At 41.1% G+C, this 12,963-nt stretch overlaps 1 protein-coding gene across 2 annotated transcripts in view; it reads left to right on the top strand.

Annotated features, from left to right (window-relative positions):
* SELP (selectin P (granule membrane protein 140kDa, antigen CD62)) overlaps positions 1 to 12,963 on the top strand; it is a 41,856-nt gene that overhangs the window by 3,648 nt on the left and 25,245 nt on the right. For both annotated transcript variants that reach the window (XM_011962260.1, XM_011962259.1), the window contains exons 2-3: positions 7,483 to 7,573; positions 9,283 to 9,669. In XM_011962260.1, the coding sequence (XP_011817650.1) occupies positions 7,483 to 7,573; positions 9,283 to 9,669 (478 nt within the window). The remainder of the gene's footprint in view (positions 1 to 7,482; positions 7,574 to 9,282; positions 9,670 to 12,963) is intronic.

The raw sequence follows: 12,963 nt of genomic DNA, 5'->3' as shown, positions 1-12,963 counted from the left end.
CCGGCTAATTTTTGTTTTTTTAGTGGAGATGGGGTTTCTCCATGTTGGCAAGGCTGGTCTTAAACTCCTGACCTCAAGTGATCTGCCTGCCTTGGCCTCACCAAGTGTTGGGATTACAGAGGTGAGCCACCGTGCCCAGCCTCCCTTGGCTTATCATTGCACTTAGAATAAAATCTCATCCGCTTGTTTTGGATCCCAAAGCCCGATGTGATCTGTCACTACCCCCATCTCATATCTTTCTCTCCATTGCTCATTCCATTCTGGCCACACTAATGTCTTCATGTTCTTTGAACACACTGCAGTTTGCTTCCACCTTAAGGCCTTTGAAATAGCTTTTTCTTCTTCCTTTAATGCTCTTCTTCCTGCTTCTCACTGACTGGTTTCTTGTGGTCATTCTTCTCTCCACTTAAACATTATCTCATTAAAGAGGTCTTCCCTGACATTCCTGACCAACATAGTGACACAGTCATTCTATCACGTAAGTTTCATTTCCTACCTAGCGCTTATGGCTACATTCTATTAATATTTTTCATATTTACTTGCTTACTACTATTGTGTAGTTATTAGTATTTGTTTCGTTGTCATCTCTACCAATAGAACGTGCATTCTATGAGGACTGGAATTATGTCCGTTTTCACCATTTTATTTGTTCACTTAGATATTATCACTACTGTAAAAGTAATACACTCAGTTATAATTATTATGTATTTTTCCAACATTTTTCTATTTAGCATATTTTTATCTTACTTTCAGTCATTCCTCTGCCATTATTCATTCATTCATTTATCCATAAAATGTTTGTTAAGCATTGAGTATGTGCCCTACCATGGCTGGGGATTCAGACCTGAATGAGTAATGGTCCTTGCCCTTGAGAAGCCTCTGTCAGTAGCTTCCTCAGTTGTATACTCACATGTTTGTTGTGCATTTAAATCGTGGACCTCCTGCTCAAGAGAATATTCAGAAACGGAGATGCTGATTAGAGGACATTGGAAACAGATGACCATAAGGAGGTCATCTTTACGTCCCAGTAAAGCAGAAGAATGAGAAGAGAACAGGGCCATGGAAGTGGGAACTTAGAGAAACCCTTACCTCTGCAAGGGAAGGCAGAGGACTGAGGTAGATTCAGAAGACTCAGAAAAGTTTCTCAAACATTAGAGCAGAAGAACAACAGAAGAGCTAAGGGAAGCATTTTAGGCAAAAGGAAGTAGTGGTATTTATTGCTACAGAAAGGTCAAGGAAGATAAGGGTGGAAAGTCTTCATTTGGTTTAGTAATGAGGATGTCAGCAATGAAGTTTGCAGGAACACTTTACTAGGATGGTGGGGCAGTGGGCTGGAGAGTAAAGGGGAGGCAAGGAAGTTAAGAAAGTTTAGCTATAGAGGAAGGAGAGAAATCAAGCTGATATGGGCAGGAGGACAAAGGGTCAAGGGAGGGACATTGTTTGATTCTGCCTTCTTAAAAGCACAAAACTGTGGTCTACAATGTAGACAAAGAGAACAGGATCTCGTTTCTGTGGCACTATTCTTGCCAACTTTGTAAGCCACCTGGAACGTGGCAAGCCATGGGACACCTACTAGCCTCTGGTACCTCCTTCTGTGAAAAGTTAGGTCAAGGCATTTGCTTATTCCACTTTCTCTCTGCTTCTTTCTTTACCCTGCAATCATTATTAGTTTTTTTTGTTTGTTTTGTTTTGTTTTTTGAGAAAGAGTCTCACTCTGTCGCCAAGGCTGGAGTGTCTCGGCTCACTGCCACCTCCGCCTTATGGGTTCAAGCGATTCTCTTGCCTCAGCCTCCCAAGTAGCTGGGACTAAAGACATGCGCCACTGTGTCCAATTAATTTTTATATTTTCAGTGGAGACGAGGTTTTACCACATTACCAGACTGTTCTCGAACTCCTGACCTCAAGCAATCTGCCCACCTTGGCCTCCTAAAGTGCTAGGATTACAGGCCTGAGCCACCCCACTCAGCCTAGTTCTTTATTAAAGCAAAATTAAAGATAATCATGGTGCTTAATGAAGGCTTACAGAGGCACAGGATGTTATTCTAATGACCCAGTCTCTGACTCCTTTCCAGCAACTTCCAGTTGAACCAGGCTTCCAGAGCACATCAAAGACTAGCAGAGCATATGGATGCTTCTAGAGAGGAATTTCCTCTTGTTTTGGTACTTAACTTGCTTAGTGACACAGGACAGAGCAGCATCCTGAAGACTATAATGCAGAGCAGGAGCAGGTGTGAGAAGGCCTGCCCACCCCAAGCAGGTTTCAGAGGAAGATTGTTACTCAAAGAAGATTTTTAAACATCATCCATTCTCCACACCTCCACACAAAATCCTTGTCAGTTGCCTTACAGTTAACACAGAATCTTGAACTCGGGCCCCATTATACATGGACAGATTTAGTAGGTCATGAACCATCTGAGATTGTCTAAAATACTGCAAGTATGCATATATTTTGAAGAAGTCTGACCATGGCTTTTATCAGATTTTGAAAATTCATAAGCCCTGGAAGAATAAGAATTACTGTGTTAACCCTACATACATTCAGGTGAGCAAGCTTGGGCAAATCATTTACACTCATTGAGTCTCAGCGGTGGGGAGTGGCGGCTGCCCTATCTTAGGCATTCATGGTCTGAAAAACCTATTGCAGAACAGCAGAAAAATGCTAAGTTAGCTGGAAAGTGACCTTTATGGTCTCCCACAAGAGACCATAAGAGGTGAATCTTGGTATTTGGTGATGTAAAGAAACAGAAAACTACGTCAGATTAAAGCAGGGGATGCACACTAACTTGCATTTTCCTTTCTTAGATGTTGCGCCCTTATCGGAAGCACTGTACCAGTCCTCTAAAACTTTAAAATGTTTAAAACAAGTTCTCTCGCTCTCTCTCACTTTCTGTTTTGTCTCGTGTGGTAGAGAATTTGCTGACGAAATTTTCCTTAAAAAAAGTGTAAACAAACAAACAAACAGGTTAAATGGGAAACATCTCTTTTTGGAAACTTTGTTTAAACCACATCTTATTTAAAAGTTTAAACAAACAAGCCAAAACAGGAAACAGTGGGTAGAGGTGACCACTGTGATGGGAGACTAGGAGACTCGCCGACTCCCTTGCCCCACACACTCTTGTGAGGTGGCCCCAAAGCCAGGGAAATCCCTAGAAATACTCTGTTCAGGGAGAAAACCATTTCCACAGGAAGTGTACCACTAAATTTAAAATCGTTGCACTTGTGCTGCAATCTGCCTGAGTAGAGGCAGAGCCCAGGTTCAGAGACAAGCACTTAGGTCCCCTTCATGAAGGCTGCAGAGTTGTGCTCTTCAGCAGCAATATTTTTGCTCCTATACCTCCAAAAATATCCTGGAACACTATATTACCTCTTACACCTTTTTAAGTGGAAAGCTACAATTTTTTATCCCAAATTTTAAAAGCAAAAGAAGATTGGATTTTCCAATGTATTACAAAAATTAGACTTTAAAAATGAAATTGTTACATAATTTCTTAAAGTTTATCCAATGAAATAAAGTACTAGCACGATCTGCAATCCTCATCACTTAAAAGACCACAAGCAGGCTCTTAATAATAAGAAATTTTACATTATTCATTTTTCTCTCCTTGAATACTTATTTCTATCCCACTTCTACATCATTTAGCCTAAGACAACACATTTTAAGCTTAAAGTATTTTCTTGATTATTGTACTTCTTTGCAAAATAAAAATATAATATAAAATTTTAATTTTCTTTTCTTTTTTTTGAGACGGAGTCTCGCTCTGCCGCCCAGGCTGGAGTGCAGTGGCCGGATCTAAGCTCACTGCAAGCTCCGCCTCCTAGGTTTACCCCATTCCCCTGCCTCAGCCTCCCGAGTGGCTGGGACTACAGGTGCCCGCCACCTCGCCCGGCTAGTTTTTTGTATTTTTCGGTAGAGACAGGGTTTCACCGTGTTAGCCAGGATGGTCTCGATCTCCTGACCTCGTGATCTGCTCATCTCGGCCTCCCAAAGTGCTGGGATTACAGGCTTGAGCCACCGCGCCCGGCCAAAATTTTAATTTTCTACAACCATAAGTCTCTACGTGTTAAAATGTTTTTCTTTTCTATTGAGTTTGCATGACAGCTACTTTTAGTACACAATTAAATAAACTAAGGTAAATATACTACAAGTTTTGACAAGTAATTTAAACCTTTATATTTAAATTGCTATTGAAAATTGGTCTCTAAGAGAAGAGGAGTTTCCCCCTATTTGTTCATATATCCATAAATGAATATTATTTATCAACAAAATCTGACAAGTTTGGCATCAATATTATTCCCATATTTCATTTTCAAGGATTTAAACACTGAGAAACTTCATTCACATGAATAAGTAAATGGAATTAGAAGTTTTATTGTAGCAATGTCTCAATTCCTTGAAGTCTTTCCAAGTTATATGCCCCAAATTATATAGTGATTTACTATCAAAATTTAATCAAAGCTGACAACTTAATTGGGTGCTCCCTCAAAGCTGATGAAAGGAAATAAATGGAAATCACCATACTTGAAAAAGGATTTGCTGCAATATCATTTAAAATATTCAAATTCTTAATACCTATACCAGTATTTTGAATCATCTTTGGCATACGAATGTATTTATATCCAAGGGCAAAGCTCTAGAATAAATAAGAAATTAGTAAAACGTATAATGTTTCTCTTGTAAAGCGGGAGAAAGGTGTATTTTAGGCAAATTGTTTTTAAGAAAGTATATATGTGAAAGTTGAGAATCTGAATATAGATTTAATTAACACTCTCTTTGCTTGTGAAACCCTTGGGAAGTCAGCCTTATCCTGGTTTGAAGATTTCTGCTTCAGCATTTGGAATGGTGCGCTTTGAAATGTGGTCATAAGAACAGCTTGTGACACAATACAATTCAGAGAAAGCAGTGGGGTTAGTTTCGCACTGGGATTATCTGTCACTCTACTTTTTGTGCAAATAAACAGCACCACAAATCATAACGTTATGATACTCTCAGTGTTTAATCATAGGTCCTGCAGAGATCAGCAGCTTATAAGAACACAAAATATGCCTACTTACTAAAGCAAAGATTCAGAAGCTCCCAGATGAAAAGTTCTAGGCTTATGAGATAACTCCGCTCTCTGCACATCAACTGGTTTGAGTTGAGTTCTCCCTGGTATCTGATCAGGCTGTAGTCAAAAGTGCATGAACACATGTACACACATGACCCCACACTGTCCCATGCACCATACATCATCCATCACTGGGCATGACACACACACACACACACATATACAACCCCACACTGTCCCATGCATCCTACATCATCCATCACTGGGCGTGACACACACACAACCCCACACTGTCCCATGCACCATACATCATCCATCACTGGGCGTGACACACACACACACACACACACACACACATATACAACCCCACACTGTCCCATGCACCATACATCATCCATCACGGAGCATGACACACACACACACACACACACACATATAAAACCCCACACTGTCCCATGCACCCTACATCATCCATCACTGGGTGTGACACACACACAACCCCACACTGTCCCATGCACCATACATCATCCGTCACTGGGCATGATACACACATACACACACACACATGCAACTCCACACTGTCCCATGCACCCTACATCATCCATTACTGGGTGTGACACACCACACAACTCCACACTGTCCCATGCACCCTACATCATTCATCACTGGGCATGACACACACATACACACACAACCCCACACCGTCCCATGCAGCCTACATCATCTGTCACTGTGGCATCACACACACACACACACACACACACACACACAACCCCACACTGTCCCATGCATCCTACCTCATCCATCAGTGGGCATGACACATGAACATACACACAACCCCACACTGTCCCATGCACCCTACATCATCTGTCACTGGGGTATGACACAGGAACACACACACAACTGCACACCGTTCCATGCACACTACATCATCTATCACTGGGTCTAGACACACGAACACATACATAACCCCGCAACAAATTGTCACAGACCAAATTGTGGTCTATAGCAATGTGGGATTTCTTTACAGGAGAGATTTTAGGTAGCAGTCTGACTCGGATAGTGACAAAACTGCAAATGCATAGCAAATGCACTGTTTTTATGTCGATGGTAATGTTGGAGTGGCTTTGGAGGTGAACCAATGTAGCAGCTAGATTTAGTCGTGTCACACACTCTACCATCCACAACAGCAATGCAGCATGGATTTAGAAGCCTGGAGGTTAATGAAGGTAAAAAAAAAAAAAAAATGTAGAGTGGAAAGAGCTCTTATTTCAAAGTCAGGCTCTGCTACTGTCATTCTGAATGTGTTATTTAGATGCTCCAAGCTTCAGTATTTTCAAGTGCAACATGAGGAAGTCGGAGAAGATAAGCACCACTAGAACTCAGTTGATATATCCAGGACCAATTTATCCAATAGGTACAGTAGACTTTTTTTTTTTTTTTTTTTTTTGAGAAGGAGACTCACACTGTTGCCCAGGCTGGAGTGCACTGGTGTGATCTCCACTCACTGCAACCTCCGCTTCCCTGGTTCAAGTGATTCTCCTGCCTCCACCTCCTGAGTAGCTGGGAATACAGGCACCCACCACCACATCTGGCTAATTTTTAAAAAATGTACTTTCAGTAGAGACAAGGTTTCACTATGTTGGCCAGGCTGGTCTTGAACTCCTGACCTCATGATCCACCCACCTCAGCCTCCCAAAGTGCTGGGATTACAGGCATGAACCAATGCGCCCAACCCCAAAAACATTTTAAAAATATTCATAGATTTGATGAAAGCCCAACAGAAGAGAGTTCATGAGAAATAATAGTTGCTATAGATCCAAGGGGAATAAGTTTACTGCATATATTAAGAAATATTAAATATATACATACATATGTATATTAAACATTGAATAGTATTGTAGATGTGTGCAGAAATGAAAAAGCAAGAAGATAAAACAAAGATCAGTAATACAAAATAGATGGCATAGCATAACACAATTAGTTGATGCTCTGGACCTCAAAGTATAGGTTAGACATTATTTGTGTGGGTCAGGAAGTTCTCATGTGACTTTCTATTATTCTTGGATATGACATACCACTTCTTAAAACGATTGTTTTATAATACTAATTACAGCCATATTAATGTGTTTAGCTTTCTTCCATACACATTAAAAATGTATCTTAAAATACAAATATTGGTGGCACAAGCTACTCAATAAATATTTGTTGAATGAATGAAGAAATGAACTCTGTCCCCAGCCTTGCTACAGTGTCCATCCAGGGTAGAACTTAAAAGCAGGGTAATGAGAAGCAAGAAGGAAGCAGAGGGCTTGAACCACTCTTCCAATGGAAATTGGCACAATTATACTTCAACATAATGATTGTTAACTAGAATTATTTTTGGCCATGTTGGTGGTGTATGGATACTAAAAGAAAGTTTTCTCTTCTGTTTCAGGCCAGCTGCCAAAAAGCCATCTTGTATCAGAGATTTTGGAGAGTGGTCTTTGGAATTGCCCGACTCCTTTGCTTCAGTGCCCTGATCTCTGGTAAACTTGACGCTAACTTTTTCCTTAGCCCCAAGTAATTAGGGTAGAGATCAGAGCTATGTGTGAGAACTTCATGGATTGTAGCCAGTTGATTTGAGACATGGGAAAACTGTCCAAGTGCCGATTGCTGGAAGACAAATGTATCCAACACCATCATATTGGTAGAAAGGGCACAGCAAATAACTTAAAATGATATATCCAGGACCAATTCCTCCATTAGGCATAGTAGACACAGACCCACACAATTTTTAGAGACCCACAAACATGTTTGAATGTCTTTTAGAATTATTTTATTTGAAGTCAAAGAAAATGTTTTAATATATAGTGATATATTCATCTTTGTACCAGCGCAGTTGCAACATAGAATTTTTAATGTGTTAGCATGGAGGAAGAAGCCTACATAGGCAAAGTTGCCTAGTCTATGAAAGTCATAAGACAGCCCTGGCTATATCAGAATGAAGTTTTTAAGGTAAAACAATGTCCTGGAAATGTCAGCAAGGGAGGTACAGGCATGACTAACCCTCATGCTCAGCAGAGAAGAGGGTTGGATAGAAACAAGCCTCTAAATAAACAGGAAACAAACCCATTTCCAGGCCTGATTGCTTGCTTTGTACACCTCTTCATGCAGGAACTGGCCTCTCCTGCCCCGGGTGGAGGGTAACAGGCTACGGTAACAGTACTGTAGTACCTTTATACTTTTGAAAGGCACATTCTTTATTTCATTGAGTATCAAAAACACTTGTGAAAAAGGGCTGTTTTGAGCCCTATGTTAATAAGTGAGTATGCAGACATGGAGGAAGTAGAGTAGTTAATGAAAGAGAAACAGCCAAGAAGAAGGGAATGACTGTAAGACTGCAGATCAGGATATCTGATTTCCCACCCGGGCTCTGCCACAGACCTACTGTGTTTCACTCATTCAACACGCATTTATTGAAGGCCTGTTAAGTGCTAAACTCTAGGCTCAGTGCTAAGGATCCAAAGCTAAAAACAAAACACCATTGGAGATTTACAACCTGGCAGATGTAGGCTGTATCATAGAAACAGACATTACCATACATGGCAATGAGGGCAATGGAGGCAGGGATGAGGTGCTGTGGGAGCCTGGAGGAAGGAACACAGAGTCCATCTGGAAAAGCCATGGAGAGTAGGGGGAGTGAAGTTTACCAGACATAAGAAGAGAGAACAGCTAGGATAGCGGGGAGAACATGTGCAAATTCAAGGAAGGAGGAATTCTGTTTTTCTGAGAAAGTAAATATGGTGGGCAATGAGCCTGGACCAACTGGTAGGCTCCAGGTCATAAAGCATGTTGTTTTCCACGTGAAAAGGTAGAGCCTGCCCTTAAGACATTTTCGTGTCATTTAATCTGAGCTTGGGCAAATTACTTATGTCTCATTCTTTTATAAAAGGACAGGAGTAAATTAGATGACTTCCAGGGTCCCTCCCAACTTTGATATCTTATGATTCCAAATCTTTAACATCAAGGATCCTCAGAAGATGACATTTTCCTATTCTGACTTCATTCACACTTTTAAGTGAAAGGTGGGAACCATTCTTTTTCCTTCAAACAACTACATTAGACAGAAACTAGTCATGTTTTGGGTATTCATGTTCTGGTCAGAAACACATCTGACTGTGCAGAGGCATACTTGGGGTAACAGCTTCTTTTTGGTGAGGGTTGCTAACCTGGCACACACTCTCCTTTACTCTAGAACTAACACACCACAAAGAAGTGGCAGCGTGGACTTATCATTACAGCACAAAAGCATACTCATGGAATATTTCCCGCAAATACTGCCAGAATCGCTACACAGACTTAGTGGCCATCCAGAATAAAAAGGAAATTGATTACCTCAATGAGGTCCTACCCTACTACAGCTCCTACTACTGGATTGGGATCCGAAAGAGCAATAAGACATGGACCTGGGTGGGAACCAAAAAGGCTCTCACTAAAGAGGCTGAGAACTGGGCTGATAATGAACCTAACAACAAAAGGAACAACGAGGACTGCGTGGAGATCTACATCAAGAGTCCGTCAGCCCCTGGCAAGTGGAATGATGAGCACTGCTTGAAGAAAAAGCATGCATTGTGTTACACAGGTAGGGCCTTCTCTACTTTGAAACTTTTCTGTTTAAAAAAACCTGCCTTCTCTGGTTGGCCAACGTAACCACCGAGTTAACACAAAGGTACAAAGGCAGGGCATGAAATCAAGGGTTGAACTGTTAGCCAGTCAGCATGATTGAGCACCTTGAAGAATATAAGATCAGGCCGGGCGCGGTGGCTCAAGCCTGTAATCCCAGCACTTTGGGAGGCACTACACTCCAGCCTGGGCGACAGAGTGAGACTCTGCCTCAAAAAAAAAAAAAAAAAAAAAGAATATAAGATCAGAATTAGAGAAAACTGGCTGCTTAAAACTAGAGGGAAATTTTAGTATCATCCAGCTCACCTGTCTCATCTTATAACTGATGACAAGGACACTCACGAGGTTTTAGTTTCTCAAAGCCATGGAGAAGGACAGAAGCAAAGTGAGGACCAGAAACCAGTCTCCCAAATTTTAGGTCTAGAGCTTTTGTTCACCCCTGTGCCTTGTATAAGAGAGAGTATAAATTGGAAGGGAATTTAGCCCAGCCCCTAGGTGACACAGCTGTAGCTAATGCCTACTGAACGTCCGTGTGCTTTAGGCATTGTGTTATTAGTTTATTTAGTTCATGTGTCATTTGTTCATTTAATGTTAGTCACATTTAGTCCTCATGACAACTCCATCAATCATTTTTCTGTTACTCTTACTTTTGCTGATGAGGGAAAGGCTCAGAGCTATTAAGTAATCTGCCCAAGTTTCTAAGCTAGTTAATGGTGGAGCCAGTTTCATACTCATGCTGATTCCAAAGTTGGTGTTTTTTAGCCATATAAACTACCACATTCTTTGCTCTACATTTTTATGAGACAATTTGAGAATATAACCAAGCATTGTAAATGCTTTACAGTGTCTCTTCAACAACAACATACCTTTAGATCCATTGAACTTTGGTGGGAGGGTAGTGGTGGGGAGTGGGGAGGAAAGGAAAGGAGTAATTGAAGGTGAAATACTTCGAGTGTATTTTAATTCTCAACTTTCCCAGTACCAGAGTAAGCAGACATTCCTGAAAGCTTGGTCTTCCTCTAGTCATGAGCCTAATGTCAGAGCTGATTCCTTCTTTCTGACATTGCTTCCCTGTCTAGAGGGGCCAGTCCTGTCCTTTGTAGCACATGAACACTGTGCCTAAGGATGGTATGGACTGCCCTGAGCAGGAAGGTTCTAAGTACTCTGAAGTTTCTTCAATAAATCATCTGCCATACATATTCTGAATTCTTTAGGTTTTAAACACATCTCCCTCAGAAGCCCTCAACAGTATATGTACGGAACAGAATACATAGAATAAAGAAAACCTTCTACATTTTCCGTCTTCTCCCCAAGCCTCCTAGCTGAGGCAAAACATATCCATGAATGCATTATCATATAATCAGATCTATTTTATAAACAATGCATTTATATATAAATAAATTGGTTAATGACCATATATTCATGGATCAGGATGGACATTATCAGGATATTAGCTCATCCTACTGCTCTCCCAGTTAGCTCTCTACCCCTTTCTGGGCTATGCCTCCCTAGAATTATCTCTTATCAGATAACCTAGACTGCCACTAGCTGTTTCAATATGCCACTACTTCCCCTTCTCACCCAGCCTTCAAGATCCATTTCTGCAAGACAGTCTTCCTCAATAAAGCTTACCAAAAAAATTGCAAGATAGAAACAAGATTGAAAATTACTGGCATAAATGATGCCACTCCTCTAACTCGCAACAGTGGTAGACATCACTAATTAATACAACTTTACCTGAACACAGATGGGTTTTATCTCCACCAACAAAGTACTCTAAGCAGCCACTCCCATTGATGTCATTTTGCCATCTAAGATGTAAAGGATGTAGAGAAGCATCAGTTATCCACGGGAGATGAGAAATATATATACTGTAATATGAAATTAAGTTTGTTGGAATAATTCTCTTCATGTCAGTAATTATTAGACCTCAGAGCAGGCTATCAAAAAAAGATTTATTCATTGAACCATCATGAATAAATCATCTTCTCCTTGGAGATCCAAAGGAATAGACAAATTGCTAACCTGTCTATTCAGGAAACCCTGAAATGGGATAGAATACAGAACATTGTCTCTTTCTTCCCCTGGAGTTCTGAGATCCCAAGGAAGCTATAATTGGGGAAACATTTGTATGCTCCAAGAACATAGGGCAGGCAGGGGTTGCTACTATAAGGCATTAAGACATTGGTGGGGTTAAGGTCAGGGAGCAAGGTGAATAGGATGTGGACCAAACCTGTATCTATCTAACTGCTACTGCCTCCTACATATTCTCTTTATTTGAACCCTTCCCAGTGTCTCAGTGCAGCTTCACCAAATCCACTGACTGCCATAGAAACTTCTTCCTACAGAACCTTGCTTGGTTTATAGAATTTTAGTATCTCAGAATTGAGAGGAAACATAGAGATCATGTAGCACAGCATATCCACATATGACATGTGGATATACTTTTGTAATATACTGCCAAGTGAACCAGCATGTGGACAGGGCTTAAGGAAGAGGAAATAGTCACCAGAAAAGAGTTCAGCCACAGACCTTGCCCCAAATATGACCTCATTAATAAAAACATTCTCAGTGCTTTCAAAGTATCAATTCTAATACTAATTCTCATCAAGTGCACATACCCTCAAATACTTTCTTGCAGGAAAGAAACCCTGGCCCTTCTCTGTTCTGTCACCTGAGTGGCACTGTCTTGGTGAGGAGGACATGGCAGGTCAGCCAGAGTCAGTACTATCTTGGCCTGCTGTATTTAGACTCATGAAACATCACCTCATAAGATTGTTTATCGTTTACCATGAGTAGGTCTTAAATATCTCATTTGGCTCCTCTGTTTCTCCACTGTAGGATTCTGGACATAGATTTGAAGCAAATGAAAGGTGAAAGGGTCTGTGCCCTAACCCTAGGCAAGCTGAGCTCAGAGAAGCAACTTGCCTAAGGTCACACAGCAAGTAGGCAGCGGAGCCAGGATTCATATCATACCTGTGTGACCCCACACCCCACATCTGGTGCCTAACCTCAATGCTGTAATATGTGACATTGGGGCTTCCATATTAAAACAATGCTTGGTTTGAAAACCACAACCCATTTTGTACCACATAGAGTTTCTCTGTCCACACGTCTGTCAGTGGCTCCGTTTGTCCCTCTGTGTCCACACACAGCAATACCCTCCTTAGGAAACACTAAATGCCAGTATGAAATGGGAGCCATGCAATACTCCCGCAGACCCCTACAGTGCTTTTCACAGGGAACATGTTGG

This window comes from Colobus angolensis, unplaced genomic scaffold (assembly GCF_000951035.1).
Source record: "Colobus angolensis palliatus isolate OR3802 unplaced genomic scaffold, Cang.pa_1.0 Scaffold59, whole genome shotgun sequence".
NCBI lineage: Eukaryota > Metazoa > Chordata > Mammalia > Primates > Cercopithecidae > Colobus > Colobus angolensis.
This window is presented reverse-complemented; position numbering and strand designations above follow the sequence as displayed.